Source organism: Phyllosticta citriasiana (genome assembly GCF_038021145.1).
Source record: "Phyllosticta citriasiana strain CBS 120426 chromosome Unknown IWZ02scaffold_23, whole genome shotgun sequence".
Classification (NCBI taxonomy): Eukaryota; Fungi; Ascomycota; class Dothideomycetes; order Botryosphaeriales; family Phyllostictaceae; genus Phyllosticta; species Phyllosticta citriasiana.
Window position 1 is genome coordinate 191,418 of NW_027117300.1, and position 25,830 is coordinate 217,247.

At 54.2% G+C, this 25,830-nt stretch overlaps 11 protein-coding genes across 11 annotated transcripts; 6 read left to right on the forward strand and 5 right to left on the reverse strand.

Annotated features, from left to right (window-relative positions):
* Nucleotides 1-24: 24 nt before the first annotated feature.
* Nucleotides 25-2,028, forward strand: IWZ02DRAFT_472543 (uncharacterized protein; the record flags this gene model as incomplete). The annotated part of the gene is made up of 5 exons (XM_066768960.1): nucleotides 25-43; nucleotides 149-1,044; nucleotides 1,066-1,295; nucleotides 1,407-1,899; nucleotides 1,936-2,028. The coding sequence occupies 5 exons, from the start codon at nucleotides 25-27 to the stop codon at nucleotides 2,026-2,028; spliced, it is 1,731 nt and encodes a 576-aa protein (XP_066617642.1).
* Nucleotides 2,029-2,488: 460 nt separating this feature from the next.
* Nucleotides 2,489-4,077, forward strand: IWZ02DRAFT_472544 (uncharacterized protein; the record flags this gene model as incomplete). The annotated part of the gene is made up of 3 exons (XM_066768961.1): nucleotides 2,489-3,571; nucleotides 3,758-4,016; nucleotides 4,058-4,077. 3 exons carry the CDS (start codon nucleotides 2,489-2,491, stop codon nucleotides 4,075-4,077), a joined length of 1,362 nt encoding a protein of 453 aa, XP_066617643.1.
* A 230-nt stretch (nucleotides 4,078-4,307) lies between these two features.
* On the reverse strand, nucleotides 4,308-5,315 carry IWZ02DRAFT_513320 (HIT-like domain-containing protein). The gene has a single exon (XM_066770576.1). The coding sequence runs from the start codon at nucleotides 5,198-5,200 to the stop codon at nucleotides 4,625-4,627; it is 576 nt and encodes a 191-aa protein (XP_066617644.1). The 5' UTR covers nucleotides 5,201-5,315; the 3' UTR covers nucleotides 4,308-4,624.
* Nucleotides 5,316-5,667: 352 nt separating this feature from the next.
* On the forward strand, nucleotides 5,668-6,297 carry IWZ02DRAFT_387103 (uncharacterized protein; the record flags this gene model as incomplete). Its single annotated transcript, XM_066765518.1, has 2 exons — nucleotides 5,668-6,153; nucleotides 6,199-6,297. The coding sequence occupies 2 exons, from the start codon at nucleotides 5,668-5,670 to the stop codon at nucleotides 6,295-6,297; spliced, it is 585 nt and encodes a 194-aa protein (XP_066617645.1).
* A 688-nt stretch (nucleotides 6,298-6,985) lies between these two features.
* On the reverse strand, nucleotides 6,986-7,638 carry IWZ02DRAFT_495240 (calmodulin; the record flags this gene model as incomplete). Its single annotated transcript, XM_066770118.1, has 3 exons — nucleotides 6,986-7,014; nucleotides 7,123-7,356; nucleotides 7,458-7,638. 3 exons carry the CDS (start codon nucleotides 7,636-7,638, stop codon nucleotides 6,986-6,988), a joined length of 444 nt encoding a protein of 147 aa, XP_066617646.1.
* Nucleotides 7,639-8,014: 376 nt separating this feature from the next.
* IWZ02DRAFT_159127 (S-adenosyl-L-methionine-dependent methyltransferase) lies at nucleotides 8,015-9,226 on the reverse strand. Its single transcript, XM_066762045.1, has 2 exons — nucleotides 9,083-9,226; nucleotides 8,015-9,031 (listed from the first exon to the last, which is right to left on the reverse strand). Exons 1-2 carry the CDS (start codon nucleotides 9,094-9,096, stop codon nucleotides 8,170-8,172), a joined length of 876 nt encoding a protein of 291 aa, XP_066617647.1. The 5' UTR covers nucleotides 9,097-9,226; the 3' UTR covers nucleotides 8,015-8,169.
* Nucleotides 9,227-16,704: 7,478 nt separating this feature from the next.
* Nucleotides 16,705-18,469, reverse strand: IWZ02DRAFT_159268 (putative endo-beta-1,4-glucanase D). Its single transcript, XM_066762047.1, has 5 exons — nucleotides 18,172-18,469; nucleotides 17,968-18,112; nucleotides 17,701-17,914; nucleotides 16,953-17,648; nucleotides 16,705-16,877 (listed from the first exon to the last, which is right to left on the reverse strand). Exons 1-5 carry the CDS (start codon nucleotides 18,336-18,338, stop codon nucleotides 16,849-16,851), a joined length of 1,251 nt encoding a protein of 416 aa, XP_066617648.1. The 5' UTR covers nucleotides 18,339-18,469; the 3' UTR covers nucleotides 16,705-16,848.
* Nucleotides 18,470-19,602: 1,133 nt separating this feature from the next.
* Nucleotides 19,603-19,890, forward strand: IWZ02DRAFT_387248 (uncharacterized protein; the record flags this gene model as incomplete). Its single annotated transcript, XM_066765528.1, has 1 exon — nucleotides 19,603-19,890. The coding sequence occupies one exon, from the start codon at nucleotides 19,603-19,605 to the stop codon at nucleotides 19,888-19,890; it is 288 nt and encodes a 95-aa protein (XP_066617649.1).
* Nucleotides 19,891-20,659: 769 nt separating this feature from the next.
* On the reverse strand, nucleotides 20,660-21,761 carry IWZ02DRAFT_437816 (P-loop containing nucleoside triphosphate hydrolase protein; the record flags this gene model as incomplete). The annotated part of the gene is made up of 3 exons (XM_066766661.1): nucleotides 20,660-20,797; nucleotides 20,854-21,135; nucleotides 21,159-21,761. 3 exons carry the CDS (start codon nucleotides 21,759-21,761, stop codon nucleotides 20,660-20,662), a joined length of 1,023 nt encoding a protein of 340 aa, XP_066617650.1.
* Nucleotides 21,762-21,890: 129 nt separating this feature from the next.
* On the forward strand, nucleotides 21,891-22,934 carry IWZ02DRAFT_159258 (uncharacterized protein). Its single transcript, XM_066762046.1, has 2 exons — nucleotides 21,891-22,027; nucleotides 22,086-22,934. Exons 1-2 carry the CDS (start codon nucleotides 22,019-22,021, stop codon nucleotides 22,887-22,889), a joined length of 813 nt encoding a protein of 270 aa, XP_066617651.1. The 5' UTR covers nucleotides 21,891-22,018; the 3' UTR covers nucleotides 22,890-22,934.
* A 1,695-nt stretch (nucleotides 22,935-24,629) lies between these two features.
* Nucleotides 24,630-25,568, forward strand: IWZ02DRAFT_159339 (uncharacterized protein). Its single transcript, XM_066762048.1, has one exon. The coding sequence runs from the start codon at nucleotides 24,730-24,732 to the stop codon at nucleotides 25,375-25,377; it is 648 nt and encodes a 215-aa protein (XP_066617652.1). The 5' UTR covers nucleotides 24,630-24,729; the 3' UTR covers nucleotides 25,378-25,568.
* Nucleotides 25,569-25,830: the final 262 nt, after the last annotated feature.

The window sequence follows — 25,830 nt, forward strand, 5'->3', positions numbered from 1 at the left end:
GGCTTCCGATGCACGCCATCCGCCATGCTTGCCGGAATCCCAAGTCCGTTTAAACACGGCTTGCTGTCGTCGCGCTCCGCTACTTTTGTCGACTCCACCAGGCGCTCCGCCAGCAGCAGCTCCAGCATCATTCCATGGCTTGCGGCAGACTCGCTCCCGACCTTTGACCCCGACGCCGTCGACGAGGACGAGGAGGATGCCGACTTGAAAGAGCTCAACTCGCAGCTCGACATTTTGACCACAGTTTTCCCTCATGTCCAACCAGAAGTCTTTCGCGAGATGCTCGTCAGCTTCTCCGAGGACAGTCGCCTACACGTAATCACAGAAGCTCTTTTGAAAAAGCAGGATAGGTGGGTGCGGGGTCGGCGTCGTGCACCACCGGTTGTGGTTGGACCAAACAATGCCGAGAGCGAGGCTTGTGCAAGACTGCCCACCACGGAAAAGTTTCGGAGCGAAATCTACAAGACTGCAGCAAAGGAAGCGCTGTATGCCGAGTTCAAGGGCCTGAGTCACTCTACAATCAAGGCCGTCTTGGCCGAGAGCAACTATTCGTACTCTCGAGCGCGCCCCGCCCTGTTGGCCGTGTCGTCCAAGTCGTGGCGGTTCTCAGTCACCAACTTCTTTACTAGGAGAAAAGTACCGTCAGAAGACGACCATCCCTTGATCGAATGGCAAAAGCAGGATCCAAACGGCGGGCGACCACTTGCCCCTCGGCTTATCGCTACCAACTGTAGCGAGCTCAACAAGGAACTCTACCACACTTTGGTTGTTCCAATCATGGCCAAGCAAACCAAAGAGCAGCTGCAAAAGGATCGCGTCATCGCAAATGCCATCAACGACGAACAAGCCGAGTCGGCCGGCGAAATGTACGATTGCGAGTGCTGCTTCACGCCCAGCTCGTTTGAGCAGATGACCGTCTGCGGCTCCAGCAGCCATTGGATCTGCTTCCGCTGCGTCCGCTTTGCAGTCAACGAAGCCCTGTACGGTCAAGGCTGGGCGCGGAGCATCAACATGGAACGGCACACCCTTAACTGTCTTGCTCCAGTGGCTGATGGTAGTTGTGAGGGATTCATATCGCAAGAATCCGTTCAACGTGCTCTTTTGGAAGAGCCGGACGGCCAGACAACTCTTTCCAAGTTGCAACAACGAGCCGCAAACGACGTTCTTCTCAAGAGTCAACTTCCATTGACTCACTGTCCTTTTTGTCACTATGCCGAAGTGGATGACATTTCTTTGACGCTCCGGCATCCTGCTCCACGCTGGTTGTCCAAGAATCTCGTCCGCGTCACCGGGGGGTGCGTCGCAGCAGTCGTGTTCTTCCTTTCGCCCTTCTTGTCGCCTATTGTCTTCTTGGCTGTTGCCGCCATTGGAACACTTCAACTCATATTCAACTTTGATAACAAAAGTCTCCTCAATCCGCTCCATGAATCGAAATCACGCGTACTCCGCCGCCGAATGGGACGCCGATTCCGCTGTCAGAATCCCGACTGCGGCCGCGACTCGTGCGTTTCTTGCGCCGCCGAGTGGCGTGACCCTCACACCTGCCACGCCAAAGCCCTCGTCTCGCTCCGGCAGTACGTCGAGAACGCCATCTCCAACGCCATCAAGCGGACCTGTCCGCGCTGCCACGTTTCCTTTGTCAAGGACTCGGGCTGCAACAAGCTCGTCTGCCCGTGCGGCTTCACCATTTGCTATGTTTGCCGCGCGTCAATCAAGGCGGACGAGGGCTACAACCACTTTTGCACGCACTTTCGCGAACGCGTCGGCCAGCGCTGCTTGGAATGCGACAAATGCGACTTGTATCAGGTGGATGATGTGGATGCGATTGCGCAGAGGGTTGCGGTCAGGGCAGAAGGCGAGTGGCGCCAGATGAATCAGCTGTGTGGAAAAGAGGGTGTGGTGATTAGGAAGGATGTGTTGAAGCGGGTGATGCAGGGTCGTGGAAAGAGTGAAGAGTTTGTGCGCGTCGTTGGAAAGAGGCCGTGGGAGGTTATGCTGGACAAGGCCGTGAATGCTGTGTATGTCTGATTATTTGTCGTTTGCATTTCATGGTGTTGGTTTTGCATGCGTTTTGTAGCGTTTCGACAATTTTTCAACTTGCAGTCTTTCTAAATTGATAATGCCAACATGAATGAATGGACCAAGCATGGTGATGGGTGACATTGGCCGTGCAGGAACCCCACCGCAGTCGCGACTCGAAATGGTACGCGCAAGCACGTCTACGCCACTTTGCCCAGTCAACCCAGCCAACACCAACCATCCTTGCAACCAGTCGGATGCCATCGCTACCTGCAGCATCACTTGGGGCTTTATTCACACGAGCTGACTGACGTCTCCGCCATTTGCTTTAAGAGCATTGATCAGCAGTCGTGTACCATTAGCGCTCGTGTTACCTGTGGAAATTCAACGCCGCTCCTTCTCAGACCACCATTTCCAACATTGCAAACTTAACAACATGGCAAAGAGCATGGATTCAGACGCGCCTTCAATGGAAGAGCACGAACAACGGGCAGCGGCCGTCGCAGCAAAGGTCGCCGACTTTCACAGGCGTCAGGAGACGTTTCGCATCTACCACGGCTCGACCAACAGCACGCGAATCGTCGAATTCGACCCAGAGAGGATGATCGACATGAGCGATTTCGACCACGTGCTCGACGTCGATGCCGAACGCCAAGTCGCCGTCGTCCAGGCCAACGTGCCCATGGACGTGCTGGTCGAGGAGACGCTCAAGAAAGGTCTCATCCCGCCCGTCGTCATGGAATTTCCGGGCATCACGGTCGGCGGCGGGTACATGGGCGTGGCGGGCGAGAGCTCGTCGTGGAAATACGGCTTCTTCGACCGCACCGTCAATTGGGTCGATGCGATTCTGTTGACGGGAGAGATGAGGCGCGCGTCTGCCGCCCAGAATGCGGATTTGTTGAAAGGCCTGCCGGGGACGTATGGAACCGTGGCCGTGACGACGCTCTTTGAAATCCAACTCATACCTGCCGCAAAATATATTGAACTGGAGTATTTTCGGGTTGAAGGCATGGAGAATGGCGTCAAATTCATCGACGAAGCTATCCACAGGGGAGACTTTGAATACCTTGACGGCATATTCTTCAGCGCAAGCGGTGGCCTCATCATGCTCGGGCGATTGACGGATCATCCACCTGACAACTTCAAGCCAAGGCAGCACTTTTCAGGACGATTCGATCCCTGGTTCTACGTGCACGCCCAAGAAGTTTTCGAAGCCTCTACACCTGGTAATACCATGCGAAACCGCATCGAGACGGTCCCAATCCGCGACTACCTCTTCCGCTACGACCGCGGCGCCTTTTGGACCGGCCGCTACGCCTTCCGCCGCTTCCACACGCCCTTCAACCGCCTGACGCGCGCGCTGCTGGACCCGCTCATGCACACGCGGCCCATGTACGCCGCCCTCAACGCCAGCCGCTACACGACGCAGTACGTCATCCAAGACGTCGCGGTCCCGTTCAATCACGCCCACGAGCTCGCCCTTTGGAACCGCGACGTCACGGATACCTGGCCCATTTGGATCTGTCCGCTGCGCATAGACGGCGACGACGCGGTGCCGCTGCGGGCTCAACCCGGCCGCAGTGTCAGATTGGACAGGCTGATCGATAAGGACGACCGGCGCGCCGACACCGCGACGACGCAGCCATCGCGGGAGATTGACACAGAAGGTGATGGTGAGGCGGACAGCAATAACAACGCGCAGCAAGAGGCGGCGGCGGGTGCTGGCCCGTCGTCGGAGCCCACCCTCTGCTCATCCGACACGACGACCCTCGAACCAACGTGGCTCCTCAACTTCGGCATCTGGGGCCCCGGCCCGCGCAAGCACGCCGAGTTCGTCGCGCTGAACCGGCGGCTGGAGCAGGAGATTGCGTCGCTGGGCGGCTTCAAGTGGCTCTACGCCAACGCATACTACACCGAGGACGAGTTCTGGCGCATCTACGACCGCCAGTGGTACGAGGCGTTTCGGGAAAAGTACGATGCTGGCGAGGCGTGGTTGCGTGAGAAGGGGAACGATGTGTGGATGAGGACGCGTGCGAAGAATCCGAGTCCGGATGGTGAGCAGGAGCGCACTAGTGGTGTCAGGGGTATCATGACGGCTGTCAGGATGGTGGCGAGGGAGAAGTTGGGATTGGGGAAGGGAGGGGGCAAGCATTTGCTGGGTGTGCAGAGTACTGGTGAGAGTGCGAAGCTGAAGAAGCGGCTGTAGGACAGATCGTTGGCGCAGCGCCTCGGGGTCGGTTTGCTAGGGTTCAGTGGGTAGGTGATAGTCTTGTTATACTTTCTCTGTGCTTGTCTTTCTGCTTTCTTGCTGCTCTATATGCCAGCGCCTTGTAGTTGGGATGTAAGAGCCATCATCTTCTGCCGTAATGGTTACGGCCTCAGTCTTTCTTCTTTTTTCTTCCTCTTGCTGGCCGGCCTCTTTCGATATATGTCGATTCTAGCAGTCATCTTTGAAAAGAAAATGCCGTCCAGAGAGAACACCTGCACCAAATCTACAGCGTCGGTTCTTCCTACAGCATCGGTCAACTCAAGTGATTCCGAAGTCAGCAACGTCGAGTAGGTACCTACCAGCAGAGTCCGCCCTCTCCAACCACTCGGCAAGCAATCAATCAACCTCCTTCTCCATCTCCTGCGCCAAAAACCTCGCCTCCTCCTCCATCTCCTCCATACTCCTGGGTAGCCTCTCAGCATCCGGCTTCGCAAAGCCCCTCTTCCCTTCCGCATCGCCCTCCCTCTCCCTCACCCTCCTCACCCTCTCCACCTCCCTCAACGCACCCCCCACATCCCCCTCCTCCCCCTCCAACATCTCATACACGCGATCCCCGCCCCCCCTCGCCTCCATATCCCCGCTGCTCCTCGGAATAACATGCGCATGCACATGCGGGACGCTCTGGCCCGCCGCAACACCGTCCTGAATGGCGACGTTCAGCGCGTCGGCAGCGTAGACGCGCTCGATCATGCGCGACACGCGCTGCACGGTCAGGAAGAGGTCGCTGATTTCGGCCGTCGAGAGTTGCGAGAGGCGTGGGACGACGCGGCGCGGGCAGACGAGGACGTGTCCCGGCAGGAGCGGTTTCAGGTTTACGAGGGCGAAGGTCAGGGGTGTGAGGTGGAAGATTTGGGAAGTTATGGGGAAGGGGCCGAAGTGGAGGGGGGTGCTGGTTAGGGGGTGTGGTGGCATGTTTGATTGCTCTTCTCGTCTTTTCTATGCGTGTCTTTCTTTCTTCCTTTCGTTTGTTGGCGTCGGCTGATGGATCAATTATAACGGCTGTGGATCGGATCGGATTGGATTGGATCAATGTTTGAGACTTCAAGAGGCGGAGCCGTAGCGCGAGGCGATGGTTGAGCCAGGAGATCTGAGATGGAGAGATAGTTGACTGAGAAGTTGAGCAAGGTACTTATTTACAGGGAATGGAATCGACGCGTCGGGTCTGCGCGGTTGATGACGCGACTGCCGACGCACCGTGCAAGCGGAACAGATTCATTGGTCTGGGATTTCTCACTGGTTCACATCTGGATAGGTCCAACACCAAACAACCTGCCTCTTCACTCAACTCCCAAACAACCAACCACCTCAATCCCACCATTCTCCCGTCCTCGGCATCTCCAATTCCCTTCTCTCACCCATCAACACCACCAATCGCCAACATGTCGACCGCCGCCGCCGCCCCAACAGCGTCTCCAACACCACCACAAAACACGCCGGCCCCCGTTCCCGCCGACTTCACCACCTCTGCCGCACAACCTGAAATCCACACCTACCACTGCCTCTGCGCCCAGCTCCTCCTCGCCAGCACAACGCCTCTAGCCCACCTACCACGGCGCGGCGGCCCCAGCATCAGCGCCGACGCTCCCCCACTCGACCGCGCATACATCCTGCCTCTGCCCGCGAGTCCGCCAACGACAACAACAGCCGACGACGCACTGGCACAAGCACAAACGCAAGAGGCGACAGACGCAAGATCCCCGCACTACGCCCTCACGCTCTCGCTCTCCAGCGACCGCAGCGCGACGATTATCCAGCGCGACGACGGGCTGGAGAAGCGGTATCTGGCGCGCTGTGGACGCTGTCGCGTCGTGGTTGGGTATTGGTTGGATTGGAGCCAGTTTGCGAGTTCAACGACGGCGGCGGATGTGGGGGCAGGGGCTGGTGCTGGTGCTGGTGGTGATGGCAGGAAGGGTGGACGCAGGGAGGATGTCGTGTTTTTGCTGCCCGGAGGCTTGTTGAGTACGGAGGACATGGCGGCGGGGAAGAGGGGGGAGGGCAAGGTGGGTTGAGGGGGAGAGCATAATTGGGTGGGGTGGGGGGGTGTGTGGGCGAAAGAGTGGTGGGTGTGGTGGGTGTGGTGGCAGGACGTGCTGTTGCTGCTGCTGGGCTGATTTGCGGTTGGATTGGATGCAGGAAGAGCGCTGAGGCAATGGCCATGGCACGTGAATGACGAACGGCGAGCAAAAAGGACGACGTCATGTCGCGAGGACAAACCACAGATTCAAGGACTGCCTTTAGGCCCTGAAATTCACATATACCCCCAGGCCGTCCAAACACGACAGCCCCATTAAATCATTCAACCAAACGACGCAGTGCCAACAATGCTAGCCATTCCGGACTATCTCAAAGCTAAGCTATCCCCTCCATATCTGCACGGCAACAACGACAACAAAAATCATCGTCCGAATAATTCAAGCCCCACTCGCGTCCCCTCGGCCAGAAGGTATGTAGCAGAGTAAAGGCCCAAGGAGGGACTCGTGGCGCTGTTTGCCCGCCCCCACTGATTCACTTCGCACTAAAACGCCTGTGAAAGCAGCCCCAAGTATTGCCCCGTGTCACAAGCCGCGCCGTCCGTAGCGTTCCCAATCGCTGGAGTAGTGGGTTGGAGGGAGGTAGGTAGAATAGTGGTGGGTCGTCGCGGAGGAGAGGTGGAGAAGGTGGATGAATGGGTGGATTTGTGTGGAACGAGCGGCCGGCCTAGTTTGCGAGGATGGTGGAAACGAGATCTGTCAAGGTCTTTATTAGCACAGTCCCATAATAATCTATCCTCCCATCTGACATTCCGCGCGCCAATCCGGCCTTCCAGCGGTGCTGTCAATGGTGTTGTGTCTCACCTCTGTACGCAATCTCGCCGCTGCTCGTATCGACAGCCTTGAGCAGCTCGTCGACCTCGTCGTCGCTCATCTTCTCGCCCAGATTGGTCAGGATGTAGCGCAGCTGGCCGACGCCGATGAAGCCCGTCCGATTCTGATCAAACACCTCGAAGCCGCGGCAGTACTCGTCAATGTCGCCCGGGTCGCGGAAGCCGCCGGGGCGGTTGAGGATCTTGCTGAACGTGTCGAAGTCGACTGTTTTTGCGCGCGGGTATCGTGTCAGTGGGGCCGTTTCGCTCGGAGGGGAATCTTGGGATCGTGGAATGGCGTTTGGGGCGTGTCGGGGCTCAACTTACAGTCGCCGCCGGCCGTCTTCTCCAGCTCCTTGATCTCGGCGAGGGTGGGGTTTTGGCCGCAGGCGCGCAGCAGGTCGCCCAGCGAGTCGAGCGAGACGCGGCCGCTGCCGCGCTTGTCGAAGAGCTGGAACGCCTCCTTGTAGTTGGTCGAGGCCTGGCCTTGTGAGCTTTCGTACGCCATGGCGGAGAGAGAGGATGCGGTGGTGCTAGTGACGAAGAAGAAGCAGATGCAGACACGAAAGAAAAAAGAGACGGCGACAGAGAGTGTGTGCGTGCTAGGAGAAGAGTGGAGAATAGGGCGCTTGTTGATTGTTGTTGTGCAACGAGAGCGAGAGTGGTGGACGACGACGAGGGGGGCTGTCGGTTCATTGGTTGCTGGGGGGGCGGGGCGGGGACCGAGAGCGGAAGCCTACCATTCTTGATGATCAGGTCTGCTGTAGAATGCGACTGCTGCAACGCGAGAATCCAGGGAAAAAAAGAAAGCTGGAGTCGCAACGAACACAAGGTGCACTGGCGGAGAGACTGGAGATGGAGAGAAAGGTGAAGTAAGTAAGTAGGTAGGTAGGGACAATCCTCGGACAGTGCGACGGTCTAGCAGTCGATGGCGCGCAGAGTCCATTATGCGACCAAGGGCCGTTGCTATGGCCACCGCGACGCCAGGTCAACACGGACGTCATGCTACTGCTACTGACTGCTACTGCTACTGCTACAGCTACACCCGCCGAGCCATCACCAGCCCCGTTCCCCACTCCAGCTCCAGCTGCTGCTCTGCTTTCCAGTCCTCCGCTTCCATAATCTCGTCGTATATGGCATCCATCACATCGCCTGGCCCGCCCGCGCTTCTCTTTGTCTGCTCCGGATGCGCCTCCTGCCAGCCATGACACCCGCTCCACGTCCGCATATATTCTTTCCACTCCTCCACCGTTGCTTTCCTGCTCAAAACCACCTCCCCAATGCCACTGCGCGGGCCTGACGTGCCCGGCTCGTACTCTATCCTCTGCACGTCCCTAAAATACCGCGGATCAGGCACAATGTCGCGGTACAATCCTTCGACAATCCTCTTCCCCGGCTGGCTCCAGTAGGGCCCCAACGCGTCCTTGTCGTCAGAGAAAGTCCAGCGCTTGAGAATCGCCGTCGCGCGCGGGTATTCGACGAACTCTGGGTCTGCGTATCCCCAAAAGGCAACAGTGCCTTCGCGTCGCAGCACCCTCTGCAGCTCTGCCCACAGCCGCTCGTAGTCGAACCAGTGAGCCGCTTCTCCGGACACGACCGCGTCGACGCTGCCGTCGAGTGCAAAACTGAGCTCTTCGGCTCCGCCGTGCTGGTACCGCACGTTGGGGAAGCTGTCGCGCGGCGTGAGTTTCTCTGCTTGCGCTATCATGCCCGGCGATGGGTCGACGCCCATCACGGTGAGAAAGCTGGAGGCTACGGCACGCGTCACAATTCCGGGACCGCAGCCTAGGTCGAGAACTGCAGTGCGCGGCCCCTCGTGGTAGCTGAGGATCTTGTCGTAAAGATGATCAGGGTACGTCGGCCGGAGAGCAGCATAGGTGCCGTGTGCGTAAGAGTCTTTGCTGTTCCAGTCAGAAAGCAACCCAGCCACATGAAGTCAAGGTAGTTCTTACGTAAATGTCGCCATGGTTTTGTATTGATGCAGCAGATGCGCACAGCCAGCCTCAGCCCTTCTTTGCGAGCAGCGTGCCTATAAATCAGTCGACCAATTGAACTGCCCAAAATCAAGGAAACGGGGCTATCATTAATCTGAGTGCCAGTCTTCTCACCATACGCATGAAAAATGACGTTGTTGATGACGGCGGCCAGGGCTCTTCACGGGCCGTCGCTGAATCGAGCAACACGGGACCCGCTTGGTTGCGCCTCACCGGCAACGCTTTGAGCACGTCATCCGGGATCTTGAACAAAAGCGGGAGACAACGACCGTCCAGAGTTGTTTCGTGCTGTGTGCTGATGTCGAGCTTGGGACGCGAAATACATTTCCGTCGACTGCGACGCTGCTTTACCCGGTCGATGGCTTCCCGGAGCAATTGTGCAGCCAGGCCTCGAGTGGTACGATCTGGAGAAGATCTTGAATGCGAGATGGCTCGAGCCATGAGACGAGACTGGAGCGAGCATGTAGAGTTGCTGAGCGCACAGGATTTCGCTTGCGGTGAATCCGCTGGCGGAAATGGCATGAGCAAGGTCGAAAAGCGCAGACGGAATGCTTTCTCTGTCGATTAAAGCACTTCTTCTTGCTCCAAAATCATTCATCAACAGTGGCCCACAGCATCCTTCTTATTCTGTTACTCGACAAGTCCAAAATACCGAGTGAGCCAACTGGAGCTTCAAGAGACGGAGTCGCTCAAGAGCTGCAATCTGAAAGAGGACGCCATCCACCACCTGCAGCCGCGGTCATTTCCACTTGCCATGGCTCAGAGTAACATACATGACGCACTCCAGGAGTCACCGGCTCAAAGCTTTTGAGGTTCCGGACACTGCTCTTTCGTTCTTCCACATCTACCGGCCAGCGGACCTGTGAGCCGAACAAAAACTGAACTCTTTCTCAATTTCCATGGGCGACGTCTTGGAGACCTGGGTGGACCCGCCCATGCAGGGCATTCGACGCATCAGGCGCATGAAGGTGACGGAGGAGGGGCACTATTCCTCCTCAAAATCCAACGAAACGGCAAGCCGCAGCCATATGTTTACCTTGGTGCGGATCCCAAGTCCCATTTGGAGAAAACCCCTCTGAAAGCAAAAACTCTGGTCCCGTATCTCAAATCTTTGGAACTCAAGTTCGGCCGAATTTCAGATTACAACAAGTCATCTGCGACCTTGAGGCAAATCTACATCATGACATCATGATATTTGGGCTCCCGCCCATGCGCCCCCCTCCCCGCGCCCGCCGGGCCGATGACAGCCTGGTTGGCTACGGCCAACGAATGCCCTCTGGGCACCATAGGCCGCCTCCATGGCCGGATCCCCCCGAGATGGTCCCCAGATTGAAGAAGAAGTTGGAGGAGGAATTTTGTCGCCGCATCACTGCTGAGGTCGTGGAGGCGATGTGCCAGGAAACGTCGCCCATGGAGCAAGACAACCACGTCAACACTGTCGTGTTCATTAGCTGGATTGGGGGCCAGTTTGGCGACTGCCTCATCATCAAGAAGAAGAAGGCTGCGGGCGCGCGCAAGCGCAAAGCTTCCGAGCCAGAGGCGGACCAACCCGAGGTTGAGCGCCAAGTTTCTGGCGGCCGCTCCCCTTACTCTCCACTATCATACGGCCACGTTCGCAAGTGACCTTGCTGAGGTCCCTTGTTTGTGCCTGGATATTTACTCCGTGGTACATTCTTGAGTTTGCTTCCAGAGGAATTGGGGTCCTCGCCAGGGCCGTGCGAGCTGTGCCCCGAATGGATGGTCGGGATGCATGCTCCTTCGATCTTGCACTCACAAGGACACTCGCCAGGGACAACTCACTGTTCATACTGTCGCTCGGTACCTGCAAAAGAAAAAATACTTAAAGAAAGGCTTAGCTCTGGAACAGACGCGCTAATGCTCCGCTAGACGAAGAGTTTTTTTCAGCTTTCATGAATTTCGTTCCCACACAAAGGATGTATTCATTGCACAAGTGTGCCTTCCCGGGTGAGATTCTTGCCAAAGATTCTTTCGGGCATGGAAAACGGCGGCTTGTGTGGGGCATGAATCAAGTCACCGTTGTAAGGCATTCAGGAGGAACAGAGAAGCTCTGTGGGGTCTTTCGGGATGATTCCGAAGCAGGTTTCACACATGGCTGTAGTTTTTTGGGAGAACTTTAATGTCTTTGACATCGGTACGGCAGCACTCCCCCAAATCTTGAGTGTCTTGCCACTCTTTCTTTCGAGTTACGAAATCTCCCATCCCCACACACTTCAGTCTTGTTTCCCGCCTGATTCCGGCATCATTCCAAAGGGAAGATCTAGACATCTGCCTTGTGAGGCAAGAATGACTCTTTGGCTGAAGAGCACCCGCCAACTTCTGCTGCCAGAGAAAACACCCCACCATCGTGTGATCATATCTCGCACCTGGCGCGCCTTCCACAGCGCTGCCTCGCTCCTCATCTCGCGAGAGAAAATCGAATGGGCAAGCTCGCTGCAGGCATTCCAAGCGGAATCGTCGCTGGTTGTAAAGGCTCTAACTTGAGAAGTTGCTAAAGGCGTTCTTGCCACTCTAGCCAACGCCGTCAGTGCAGCACCTAGACATCTTCTCCCTTCTCTTCACTGTCAACTCACACTCACCCAACATTTCTAGTACTTCACTGCACTTGTAAGCTTCTATTCTAGCTTGTCTAGAACTATGAATTCCTCACAGAATGTCTCAGCGATCGTTTTTGGGGCGCAGATAAACGGTCAGTTGCTCGGCAACCGTTCAAGAACCGATTTGCTTAACAAGTCTCCCCAGAGTTGATTGAACGCAAAATCGAGACCGCCAAAGGACTTTTACAACCAGCGCCGAGATATCGTAACATGAAAGAAGCTCGGCAGGATGTACATAGAGAACTCAGAGGCGCAAATTTTCAGTATCCAAGACTTGCGAGAAGACTGCACACCTGCCGTTTCATCTTCACTCTCAGGCTGATACGAAGATTGATCACCGAAGGTCAGACCTGCCTTGATGGTAAGCCTAAATTTCAAGTGAAGATGTAATGGAAGCCATGTCGCTGACCATTTGACCAGAACCAGACCCCAATGAGCAAATCGCAGGCTCCTCTGCCATCAGCGCGACAGATGATTAATGTGAGCTCGCTGCCTTTCACACGATTCTCAACCTTCGAAGAGGAAGACCATTGACCCTTATGACCAAGCAAAATACGACGCGCCAAGAGCCCTGAAGCTCCGTTTGAGGGAATTTTGGGCGATGAGGCTTCCCTTACCACTCTTTCCCAGGCATGGTCAATATATACTATGTGTATTGGCTCTGATGTTGTAGGGACCATGGGACATCGGGAATGGTGGCAGATGCAGTTGCGGAAGCTTGCAGAAAGAGCGAGAGGGATATCCCCTGCTCAATTCTGCTGCTTGTCTCGGACAGCAGAGGCTTTTCAATTCCGAGATCCAGACCCGTTTGTCAGTCTTTCAAATTGAACTGGTCTTTTATCCTTACCACGACAGTCACCGGATTAAGCAGGACGTGCCCCTTTCGGAAACATAACAAATTCAAACGTCGCAGGCTAGGGCAAACAGTGATCGAATCATGAGCGGGCGGCGATCGATCGAAGCAACAGACCTCCAAGGCCGCGAAACAGCCAACCAACTCTACCTTTATGCCCTCCTTCCTCCCAACCCGACGCGCGGCAAAGACTAAAGACTGTAGCAATGCCGCCCAAGCCTGTAGGCGCGGAAATTGGTTACCAATATTTTCAGCTTGCGCGTATCTCTCCCAGGCAAAGAGCCAGAGCTTGTTGATGATCACCTTGGAGACCACTTTCAACGGAAACGAATGTTTTGCTGCCCCGTCTTGCTTGCGCCGGTGCTTCTGAAGCCCTTCATTCGTGACTGGCCTGAGGAGGAAACGTCCTTCAGGATGCTCAGTCTTGAGGCTGTCCCTTGGTCCGATCAAGCGTGTATTGGTCTTCGTCACTGGGGGATCCTTAGATCACCAGCGGGATTTCGCTTAGTTGCCAGGCGTCGAGAGCTGCGGTAATAGATTGATCGTCGACTGACAAGCAGTTAAAGGGGCTTCGTCGACCGTGCTTGGGTATTCTTCCGTGTCTGATAGGCGCGCTGAGTGCGAAGCAGCTGGAACCCGTTTCTATCTGGGAGAGGACACGCGAAGCGTCAAAACAACCAACTAGTCACCAGTGACATCACTACCACCCGAGGCGAGGCACACCTGGCACATGCCTCTCTAACCACTCGCCATTAGAGTTTCTCCTCATACATTGATTGGTGGAGGGGAGAGTGTAGTCCTGCGCGATGCCAGAGCAGCTCTGGGCGCTGTAGAGGCTGCAAAGTGAAAGATTTTGGTCGAGTGCCGATAGCAAGTTTGGTTGTGAGCGCTGGTCGTGATCTCTTCGCTTCTAAATTAGTGTGCTGAGAGTGCAACAGTATTTGCGCCGAATGATCTGTGAGTTTTCATTCACACGCCTAATTAAAACCTAGAGCCTATTAAGCCGATTCCGCCTGCGTCTTCTGCTTAAACTTCAACACTCCCTCACTACCAGCCACGTCCTAGCTATCCACGTGGGTGACCACTTTTCCACAGACGCTCAAGAAGTCCTTAATTAAATCCGAAAGCATGACCACTGCAAGTATGGATGCTGAAGAGGTATGCGTATCATCCTCATATTGTAAACTAACACAAGCTAAGATGTTGATCTAGCTTAATGCCCACCTTACTAAGCAGAGTGATAGAGCTTGTCGCGAGATTAAGTGGAATGCAGAAATCGCACAGCTGGTCAACCTCCACGAATGAGTAATGAACTCGTAATAGATAATGGGCAGGCTGTGGTCTTGCAACATACGACTCCGGGTGCCCGAAAAAGAAAAGAGCCGCCGACGGGGCAGACAATGGAGTAGCAAGAAAGACATTTTGAGGTGAGTCTGTTGATAGCAGATTAATAGCGAATGCGGAGGTCAGAAAAACAGCACTGCATCAGAATCGGGTGGAAATTAGCTGGTGTATTCGTCCCTGATCTGGAAGTGGCTAGAGTACCCTTCGAGAAATTAATGGCAGTCACCCACACAGCTAGAAATAAAATCTAGGCTCTAATGGCATACCATGTCCGTCCTAATGCTTTAACATAATCATTTAGTTACCATTTTGTAAGCAATTGACTCCTTTCTTCTGTGGAGTCGAAATTCGATAACTAATCCCTCACTAGTACCGTAGTCACCATCCAGGTTGGTCATGAGAAAATTGCCTTACAAACTGCCCCCGGCCTTATAAACCATACCTAAGCGGGTAGCGCATTTAATTATGTGCCTCTATTAGCAGTTCACATCTAAAATTTCATACTAAAGCTTTTACTTTAAGCACTAAGCAGCTCTCGCGTCGCCTAAGAATTTATGAACCTTTAATTTACACTGAATATTTAATATTCAATCTAATCCTGTGACCGATTCTTTGCTAAGACCCTACACTTACTACCTCTCACCACGTTCAGACTGGCCACCATCATCAGACAATAAGATCCTGTCCATAGCCTCTCAAAAATCGGAGGCTTAATGTGAGTCCTTCTTTAAAGCTCCATCTATTGGTAAAGGCTAAGCGCTTGTCTAGTTATCACACTTTCATGAGGCCGGGCACCACCATGCTTATCAGAACAGGGACCTGAAGGCTCAGATTGCCAGTCTTCAGCACCAGGTAAAGTTTTCATCATGAATTTGCCGATTCAGTATTAGCAGCTTCTCACATATTCCATAGAATAACGAGCTTCTCGAACTCGTCACCAAGATCAAGAAAGCTCTGAAGCGCGCCACGGTCGACATCAAAAACCACAAGACTAAGCTCGCTGAACTCAGTACACTCATGGACAAGCTTCTCGATGGCAATACGGAGCTGCGTGACGCCGTTGTTTGAGTCCTTCGTGAGACTGGTGAACAGACAGTCTACCCAAACAGCTACAACGACCTTTTCGACATGTCAGCCGCGGCCAAATTGGCCACTTATCTAGTCGATGATCAAGCCTACACGCGCCGCAAGATGCTGTCGCTGGTCGACACCGAGTGATCACTTTGGACCGTCGATTGCATTGAAGTTGGACACCACCAGAGGCTTCCTCTTCCCTTCCTAGTCAAATCTCATGAATGAAGACCCTCCAGACCATTTGGTCACTGCTTCGTGATGTGCCCGGATTCGGAATGAAGATGTGTGGACCAAGTCTGATTCGCGAGCAACGAAATTGCAAGACTGCTTTGGACAACACGATGGTCGCAGGAAAAATGCTTAGCAAATGCCTTCAGCCTTGCTCACAATGCCCCACGTGCCTCTGCGTTTGGCTCTGCGTCTCGGCCAGCAGTCCACCTCCAGATCTTGCAATTCACCTCCAGCCTTTCGCATTGAGGTTTTCGCACCGAGCGCCCAACGGCTTCTGCTCCACCGAACCGTTTGTGGACCTTTGCTTCACACTGAAGCTTCCTTCAAGTCTACCCCAAATCTTTGCCAAACATCTACATTCCCCGCCCCACACCTCGCTCAGGCACTCTACGTCCAAACCGCTGCCCAATTCATCCCTCCGATCGTCATCATGAGTCTCACCCCAAGGCGTGATGCTAAATAGGTGAATCTACTGTACACTTCTTGTCTTGTGCAAAGTCTGATGCAGATCACGGACAAGGCCGATTAGTACGTTGACAGAGCTCGTCGAGTCGTCGAGCTGAAGGCGGAAGTTGCAAAGTTCCAGCGCATTGTAAGAAAAAAAGAAGAAGAAAAAGAAGAAGAAAAAAAAAAAAAAAAAAAACCAAGGCAGTTCCCTTGATTACGAGTCGTCACCGAGACACTGCGTAGGAGGTCGAGCTCCTTAAACGCCTGGAGCAAATCAACACCATGGTCGACCAAGGGATCGCGCAACGCGGAGTCAACACGGGGGGTCTGTCGTCCGTTCTGGAAGAACTGTTGCAGGATGATCAGCTGCTGCACCAAGTCATTGAGAATTTCATGCTCCAGACCACTGAGCACGGCGGCAGATCACACGGACACCTTCCTCTTGTCGACGGACTCTCTGACAAGCGAGGTGGCAAAGAAATTGAGCGAAGCGCAGGTCTCGATCTTTCGCAACACGGTGACACTGTCCCAAGTGCAGGAACAAGCCTGGTAGCCAGTCATGAGGCAAAGGGGCGTACGAGAAGGGCTCAGCTCAGGTCATCGGTGAGAGGTTTGGCGGCCATCCACAACTATGCAGTCATGAGCAGGCACCGAATGGGCACATTTGTATCGGGTCAGTCGAAATGGAAAGTCCTTCAACACGAGTGGTTGAGATGCTCCAATGGTGATCATGATGTGCATCGTTCAAGCTTCAGCGGCTCTTAACCGATGTCCCTCCCAACCGTGGTTCTGTTTACCTCTTCGCTTACCCTTTGAATCACTGGAACGCCCTGCACGCCACGTTGTCACCTGAGCCCGAGCAAATGTTTTGATTGGTGCAGGCTTTGGGCCCAGCCAACATGGCGACAAAGATCTCTCAAAAATGAGCAAGTCGTCGATTTTGCCAAGGTCCAAGAGGGTGTTGCTCGCAAGATTCCGATAGTCGATGAATCACAAGTAACATGGTAGAAAGACTGCTTTGGAAAACACCTACACCGCTGCGCAAATGCATTGATATATAATAGAAGACAGTAAAATGTTTCGCATCAGCTGTATCAGTCCGAGTGCGCCCCTCTTTCTCGCAAAAGAATCAGGGTAGAAAGTAAATGGGAGTCAACATCTTAGCCTCGTGACTCGTCACTCGCCCCGGCTTGGCAGTCCTACTCCGTCTCCGGTTTCCACAGCCTTCCTGGATACGCCTCGGGAAAGACTTAGACGCACTGGCTGTAGAAGTTGTTCCAGGTCTTGCAGGTCGAGCCCTCCTCGCAGTCAGTCGAGCTGCTGCAGGACTCGTACTTCTTGGCGAGGGTACCGGCAACAGACGATGGGGTAGATGCGGCACCAACGGCGCCAGCAGTGACAGTGACAGTGGTGGTCTCGATGTTGGACATGAAGACAGTCTCGGTGGTCGTTGAGATGTAGTTGCCGCCAGCGGCAGCAGCCGAAGAGGGAGTAACGGCCGCGGGAGTGGTGACAGGAGTGCTGGCGGCCGCACTGGTGGCGGCGACGGCGACGGCGCTGGAAGTGGCCTCGGTCTCGTCCTCATCATCGCAGTCGTAATCCTCATCGTCCTCAGCGGGGGCAGAGACGCTAGGAGTAGCAACGGCAGCAACAGCGCTCGAGGACTGGACAACAGCGCTGGAAGACTGTACAACGGCGGCGGCGCTGGTGGCAGCGACAGGGGTAGAGGCCACGGCGCTAGTAGCAGCAACAGAAGCCGCACCAGTAGCAGAAGCTCCGCTGCTAGCACCGTCCCAGACGGTAGGGCCGGGGATCTGGTAGGTCGAAAAGTCGCCGTACATGTTGAAGAGTATACCAGCGTCGTCGGCCTTGTACGCGCCGGGAAGAGCAACGCCCTCAGGGAGACTGGTGGTTCCACTACCCGAAACAGCAATTTGAACACACTCTAAGTAGAACTGTGCTGGATAGACGTCAGTTGAGATGCTCTGGTCCTTGGGTAATCATTTACAAACCTCCTCCTTCGTTGGAAGCCTCGTGGAGGGCGATAATCTCAGGGCGGAGCAGGTAGTTGCCAGGAGTCACTTCAGGAATAGTGATACTGTGCTTTCCCTTGTTCGAGATGAGAGTATCAACGGCCCAAGTGCCATCGCTATATCCGTCTTCGGCCAGCTTAACCCAGCCGTTTCCGTTGCCGCCCTTGTCGGCCTCCGCCATGTATGTCATGACCTGAATCTGGTCAGTCTTTTTTCATCCCAATCGTTTCAACAGGTCAAACATGCCGGCCCTTTGTGAGACGAGGCTATAATGTCGTCTGAGGAGTCGCGGGAGTTGTGGTGCCATTCAAAAGTGACTTTGTCACCAGGGGCGACTTTGAGAGTCTTCGCAGTCTCTACATTGTTGACATTGCACGTCATGTCGGTAGAACTGGATACAGCACGTCAGAAACAAGCTCAATGTTCTCGTTTGAAGCTAGAAATACGTACGTGACATCTTTGATGGGGTCGTTGTTGGGAGGGCTGCGAATGTAGCCGCTGTCGCTATTGCCCAGACCCTGGTCAACATCGTTGATCCACGCCGCGAAAACAGTTGCATGAGCACAGGCCAGCTTCGCCGTAGCTGCCAGAGCAAGGGCGCCGTAAGTAGTTTTCATTTTGAAAGAGTGTGGTGGTTTGGAAGTGGTTGAAAGAATGAATGTGGACGCAAATGCGCAGCAGCGTCAAAGAGAACGAGAGCAGGACTAGCCGGGCTTGTTGGAACGATAGACAAGACCAGAATATCCCAAGCTCTTCTTATACAGAGGCATCACGCTTGTTCCCTTCGGAAATTGCCAGTCTGGAGTCGGTGGAGTGAGCCAGCGCTTCCAGCGTCGAGGCTTTTGCCAAGAGTTGTATAGCATTCGCTAACGCTTTCCTATGCCGATGCGGCGCGTGCTTTTTGGTGATGGGCGAGCTCAAAGGCCTGTCGAGTTTCATATATTTGCAACGTTCAACTCCACATCGCGGTCGGACGGCCGAGAGAAGGCAAGGCTGAGGGCGTTGACCAATCGCTTCGCCTGTGAAACGCAAGTGCCCATGCGCGTGGTCTTTGCGTGTTGCTCCTTCCGCATCTTAACGAGATGACGGAACACCGTTTCGCTTGTCCAGCTCAACCGCAGAAAGGGCGGTAAACAAACAAAAAGCAGTGGCCGCGGTCGCGACGGCAAACGCCTGCTGTGCTCATGTCTGGGAAGCGTCGTGGCTTGTTTACAACCACAATGGAGGCCGGTTGGACGGTCCGCCGTTCCAGCATCTTCATTTTTCATCATCCTTCGTGGCTTCGTCAAAACATGCTGGATGATTCGACTCCTTTTGGGTGTTCATGACGGTCTTCTGTCAACAAAGGCTACGGACAAAGAGTCGGTCCAGCAGTCTCCATGATCTACAGCAAGGGGTCGAGCATAGATCCGGAGTAAGGTCGGTGCACCATGGATGAGACATGATGTTGAGCATGGATTCCGTGGTTGCCATAAATGGAAGCAATTTTTCCGTCCAATGCTTCGGCGCAGACTGGCCTCGTTGTTGGCTGCTCTCTCGTCAAGAACCGAAGAGGCCCAGTGTTCTCGAAAAAGACCTGTGGGACACATTTTCTTGCCAGGTCATGCAGCCAACTCTCCTGTTTGTCGCTCTTTGCAGCTTCTCTTGGCCAAGGGCTGGATCTTAATGGCCGATTTCCAAGCTTGCTTTTGACGTGTTTAAGCTTATCATGAAGAACAAGCGCCATGCCCAGCTGCTGCGCGTCGGCGGATCGGTTCGAGATTGCTGCGGACTCTAGGAGCCTGACCCTGGCGCTTGTTCCGGACTATCGTTCCTCCAGTGCGCTGTCTTTCGACAACAGCTGTTCGTCTAGCAGTCTCGCTTCCACATACCTGGAGAATCATGTCATCCCCTCTTGAATCTCGTTTGGACTATTTCCTCACTCACCGTGCATATCCGAAAACGTTTTGTCCTTCTGAGGTCGTTCGTGCTCTCTCTAGCGAGGACCTAACGGCCGAAGGGGCAAAAGAGTGGCGGGAACTCATGCCGAGGATCCGACAGATGCTGTGGGAGATGCGAGATCGTGGAGAGGTTGAAATTCTGCAAAGAGGAGACGTTCTTGGTCGTCATGTGGGCATCGACGACGTAAAAGGTCCAATTCGAGTGCGGAGGATACCTGGTCAAGAATGAGCAGGCCAAGCGATAAGAGAAGGCTAAGAAGAGACCACGAGTGGAGGGAAACCCAAAAACTCAAGCCGATGTAAGTGTTGGTGACCAAAGTCTTCAAAATTTTGGTGACCAATTCCCAGGCACCTTTCTGGTTCTCGTCCACCAAACCTCATAGACCATCGGCACACAGCGCCTGTTCGGCTGGAAATCTTGCTATCGTCAGACACACCGATCAAGCCCTAGCCGGTGGATGTTCAGCAAAGAATGAGTACCAGGCAAAAGAAAACTGCCTCAATGTCCTGGTATTCGCCGCTTTGTCATTCTCACAATGGTGCCCAACGAGCCGAAGCAACCGGTAAAGACCGCGAGCCTCAAGGTAGAAGAAACAATTCGTGCATAGGCAGAAGTACTTGCGACGTTTGAGCGAAGTTGGTAACCAGGTGAGTAGCGAGCAAGGCTTGCATTCGGCCTCTACCAACTATTCGGTCCTATTCCTGAAAGTGCCCTACTGATCGAAGACCAGATCGCCGCTCGTGTCCTCAGATGTTTCCTTGCCCTTCCAGTGTCTCAGCTCTTTGTAAGACAGTCGCTCATCATTGAGCCCATCCTTGCTCTCCTCCTCGTGGTCGCAATGCTCGTCTTTGGCCCCCCAACATCTTCATCTTCAGATCGCTTGTGAACCATGTGTTGAGACAGTCGTCGAAATATTTGTACATGAATGCTCCACATAATCGATGAATCTTTGGTTGTCGATTTTGGTCTCTTCGAACGGAATATCGACACGGCTGAATTACGGATTTTGGATGTCCTGGATGCGCTGTCCATCGAAGTGGTCAGACGGCAAAAGGCGCAGCATCAATGCCCTCATGAACATCACCAGCATGCCGTGACGGGCCTCATCAATTTCGTCGTCGAGCATGTCGCCCGGCTTGTTGATCACGAAGTAATTAGTGATCAGCCACCTATCGTACAAAAATCACCTACCTCTCGGAAGACCTTCAGGTCACCCCAAGGCTTTAGCTGGAGGAAGTTCAAGATAGCACTAATGTCCGAATGGCCATCAACAAGCGGAGTTGCGGTGCAGGCGATACGCTGATGACTCTTCAAAGCGCAGACCGCGGCGTTTGCGCTGCTCAAGACGTCGCGTATGGCATGAGCTTCGTCGACGATAACTCGACCCAAATGGATGGCGAGAGCGGCAACATGCAGGCGCTCCTCAGTCAAAGTCTCCTGCTGCTCCACCTTCTCGAGGTACTCCCCCTGAATCTAGTGCTGGTCCTCAAGGTAACCGAAGGAGCAGACAACCACGTCAAAACTCTTGAGATGCTGGCAGTAGGCTGCAGATCGTTGACGTCGTCTGGGATTACGTGAGCGCGGATCAACAAATGGCGATCAGTGAACGAACTCAAGTGGAGCACTTCGAATGGTGGATTCTGGACGCGATTCTGAAGCTCACCCACCCACATCTCGACCAAATCGGCCGGGCAAACAACGAGATTGGGCTTTACCGGACGTTCCATCATAAGCGCGATGAGCTCGATGGTTTTTCCCAGACCCTTGCCGTCCGCAAGCAGGGCGTAACCCCTCTTGTCGACTTGCTGGCAGAGGAAACCCACGCCCTCCATTTGGCAGTTCTTGAGTTTGGTGGGCAGCAAGCGTGCGGGCGATTGACTCAAGGACACGGCTGTGTCGGTAAAGTGATCAGACGCCTGCCTTCCTTCTTCGAACAATTCCCTGGCTGCACCAGAGAGTTCCTCCCTCGAACCATTGAAGACATATCGGTTGGCCGGACGGATGTCCTCGGCCGGCCCGGCTGCATCAAGGGCACGATCTGCTTGAGCCGTCGCCTGGGTTTTCGCGTTCATGCCGACCTCCGATGCCTCGAGGTCCATCGTGAATTGCTTCGCGAACGGTGAGCCAGTGAAGACAGTCGGTAGAAGAGTTCGTGTCCAGAGGTACCGGATGTGTGTTGTGACGAAGGATGGTCATGGATGGATTCAGAAGGAAATGTGCTTGTGGAGGAGGCTGTAGAGGCGACCTCTTAATCACCTTGTCGCAATCATCCAACTATCACCATCGTCTCTTCATCATCAACTCCATCCCTGATCATCACCAATTGGAAAGGATTCGATCGTGAAAGCCAGATGAAATGGCAGACGTGAGTTTCATCACCTTTTCACATAAACGACTTTGAGCTGACCACCAAAAATGCTCAGTTGAGGGACCGCGAAGTTTCTGCCAGGGTCTCAGATCTCCTGAGGGCCACTGAATTCATTCGCACCCTGCTCATCGACCTGAAGGCAACTCTCAGCCCGCCGCAAACGACGATCAATGATCTCATCAAAACATGCTACGAAGCGGGTGTGAACTTGAGCGAACTTCAGGATGCGTCGATGGAAGGCGCCGGACATGACAATACAAAGGCAGCACCTCCTATTGGCACACTGCTTGCACAGCATCTGCGCAATAGTGATGAGAAAGCCGCTTCCGACCGTCTCAAGGTGATTGCCGCGCACAAAACCTTGTGTTCCATCCAAAGCCTCTACCCGCCGCTCGCCAGGTCGATTTCAGATATTCGCGAAACAATTCCAACACTGTTGGTCACCACAGATATCTTCTCGATCGGCGTGGGCGCAAATCACGGAGATGACTGCCTGAAGAGGCTCAAGCAACATATGCTTGTTGTCATTCAATGCCAACACAATGTCTTGGAGCCCTTCCTGGCAAAGGCAAATCAAAACTTGACCAATAGCACAAAGCTTTTCTGGGACGTGTTAGCGGACGACGAGAAGACCAAGATGCTCGAAGAATGGTTATCCATCGTCATTACGTCGTACGAAAGTCTGGAGCGTCACAACAAGGAGAAACTCGAAGAGTTGATCGACCAGCTCTGTGCGTACCATCTTCGACCGCACGCCAAAAAGCTTCAGACAGCCAACGATCAGCTCATCAAATACCACAACAAGCTCGAAAATTGGAGGGAGCACATTCCAAAGCCAACTGCCTTCCAATCGCAGTAAGATGATCAACTGGCGATCAATCCGACAATGGTTTTCGATTGGTTAGATCGACTCGGGGAGGCCGGCACAACCATGGAGAGCGACGAGCTTCAGCTGCCTTCCAATTGGAATGAGACGAGCAACTGGTGATCGATTCGACAATGGTTATCGATTGGTTGGATGGGTTCGGGGGCTGGCAAAACCCTGGAGAGTGACGTGCTTCGAAACTTACTCCGAAGAATTGTTGTGGATTTGGAAATCAGCATGAAAGATCCGGCGATAGCTAGTCGGCAAAGAGCAAGACGAGGCGTCAAAATAGCGACGGAGACCAAGGCAGCCGGATCAAGATGAAGTTGGTAGAAATAGGATAGAGAATTGGTCGGCATGTTGGGCGTGCTTTTGGTCGAAGCTGGAAGGGCAACAGCTATCAGCGAGAGGGTACAAAGTGGCAGACAAAAAACAAGCTCAAAACGGATAGCAAATTTGATGAGTCTCCAAAACTATGCCCAACGACTGCTCCCCGAACGCCATTTTGTTGGTGCATGACTGCTCCTGAAGTGCGTGTGTTGTAGGGACTGACTGCTCCCAGAACCATCTCGGTCGTAAACAACTGCTCCCAAAGTGCTGCTGCGGCGGTTAATAGCCTCGGGTGCTAACACAAATCCACTCCTGACGGATTTCAACCTCCAGAGCCCTCTCCACAACCTTGCACACTTCCAACACCACTTTAAGACTTTCGCCAGCTCTCATTCCCTTCCAATTTCTCAGAAATCCTCGAATCCTTCACATCTCTCCATCACGGACACCAACGACGAGGGAGGCACTGGCAAAGCTAAAAAGTTTGACGTCGACACCGAGATCATGAAGGTATTTCGATTACGCCCGTTGGCGACGCAAGTCAAACTGATGCCCAGCCAAAGGAAATGCCTACACAGGAGCCCGATGAGGACGAGGCCGAGCTCGTCAGGCTCGAGCAAGCTGTGAGTCTTTCACTTCAGATCATCAAATGGAAGCTGGTGCCTAGAGGGATGCCCAGTATGAGGAGCTGCTCGCACCGAACGAGCGTAGAAAGGCCGAGGCGAAAGCTAAGCTTCAAAAGCTTGAGGACGAGTGCGCTGCTCTTCGGGTGGCTACGGACAAGGCCGATAGAGAGTGCAAGGGCTGGGAGATTGTCAAGTCAACCCTCGCGTGGACGGCCGAGATGGCAAAGACGAAAGCTTACCCTGCTGGATACAAGGAATTGGTGGAGATCGACAAGGAAGTCCAGCTCGCCCTGGCTGAGCAGCGCAACAGTCGCCAATCCCATGACGGAGAGCCTCACTTTGGTGACGACAATCAGGCTGATCGGATCGGATGCTTAATGGTACGGTTCGTTGGTTACCAGAAAAGCTAAGCTATGGGCACCTGCCCGGCCGCTTCTTCAACTGGTTTACAAATCTTCAATTCAAAAGGATTCTCCTCAAAGATGTGTGCCTGATGTGTCTCTGTAATGTAGACCGTTTGCCGTTTGCTGCGGCGACGCACGCATCAAAAATTTGGAGTTTGCGCCATTCTGGCATCCAAGAGGATCGCGACGAGAGTGCGGGGCTTGCCAACTAGTTCTTCATCAATAATTACGAGAAGATTCATGAGACAGAGGTCGTCAGATGCATTGAGGGTGGACAATGCAGAGGTCGTGAGGTGCGAGAGCAGTTCTTTAAACCCGCCTATTGCCGGCGCTAGCGCTTCCTCTTCCCGCAAGTTGCGACCAACCTTCCACCAACACCATCCAATCGCAACCCCAGCATCCAAACCATTACTGCCCAGAACCGACGTCCTTCGATCTCCAATCCCCCAACTTGAAGCCGAGCGAAACGCCATCATGTCCGACAGCAAAAAATCCGGGGCTTACGGCTCCAACTCCGCCTCCGACACATCCTTCCGCAAGACCTGGGACCGCTCCGAGTACGCCCAACGGGCAGCTGAACAAGATGCGAAGATCAAGGAGGAGGGCAAGGCACGGTATGAGGCAGCGCTGGCGGGCAAGAAGTACGTGCGGCGCGCGTCAACCCCGCCCGATGCAAAGGAAACAGAGGCGCGAAAGAATCGCTTGGACGTCGGGTCCATGGTGGGCAAGACAATGCTTGTGCCGGCGGGCAGCGCGGCTGGCAAACGCGGTAGAGGTGCTGGGTTCTACTGTGAGGCTTGCGACTTGACATTCAAGGACAACCTGCAGTTCGTCGAGCATTTGAACAGCAAGCAGCACATGGTGGCAACGGGGCAGACGGGAGAGGTGAAACAGGCCACAGTGCAGGAGGTGCGGGATCGGTTGGCGTGGCTGAAGAGGAAGAGAGAGGAAGACAAGAAGGAGGAAGTTGTGGACTTGCAGGCCAGATTGGAGAGCGCAAAGGAGAAGGAAGAGCGCGAGCGCGAGGAGAAGAGGCGGAAGAGAAACGAGAAGAGGAGGAAGACCAAGGATGGAAAAGGCCATCAGCAGAACTATGATCCAAGGTCTGGAATCATCGCATGAGGATGCCCGCCGCAGCGACACACGGCCAGGAGGAAGACAAGGTTTTTTCGCGTCAAGAACTCGATTCCACATCAGCATGGGGGTCGTGCACGGAGGCGAAACATACCACCACGTCAACGGAGACTCCAGGATTTCCGGAATCACTACCAGCAGTACACATACTACGGCCAGCGTTGACTTTCTCCACACCACTTCTCTCGCTCGAGCAGTCCGGGTGTCATACACTCAGCATACTTTCTCCCGCCAGCGGAAGATGCTCTGCCCAACAGCAGTTCTCGAACTATTCGAGACATCCAAACTCCATGTATGCGCCCGCAACATCTCGACCAGCTACCAAACGCAGCTCCGCATCCGCACAGCGGCAGCAGGGATCGCCTTCTAGATGCCGCCGAAACCAACATACGTGGCTTGGTACCTACACACGGACTTACCCTCAGACAATGGCAGTGCAGG

Excerpts from the sequence above, each read along its gene's own strand:
- IWZ02DRAFT_513320 (XM_066770576.1), bottom strand. The coding sequence starts at position 5,200 with ATGCCACCACACCCCCTAACCAGCACCCCCCTCCACTTCGGCCCCTTC.
- IWZ02DRAFT_159268 (XM_066762047.1), bottom strand. The coding sequence starts at position 18,338 with ATGAAAACTACTTACGGCGCCCTTGCTCTGGCAGCTACGGCGAAGCTG. Across the intron at positions 17,915-17,967 it reads CCTCGTCTCACAAAGGGCCG|GTCATGACATACATGGCGGA; the intron begins GCATGTTTGACC and ends GACCAGATTCAG. Across the intron at positions 16,878-16,952 it reads GACCTGGAACAACTTCTACA|CCGGGGCGAGTGACGAGTCA; the intron begins GCCAGTGCGTCT and ends AGGACTGCCAAG.
- IWZ02DRAFT_159339 (XM_066762048.1), top strand. The coding sequence starts at position 24,730 with ATGTCCGACAGCAAAAAATCCGGGGCTTACGGCTCCAACTCCGCCTCC.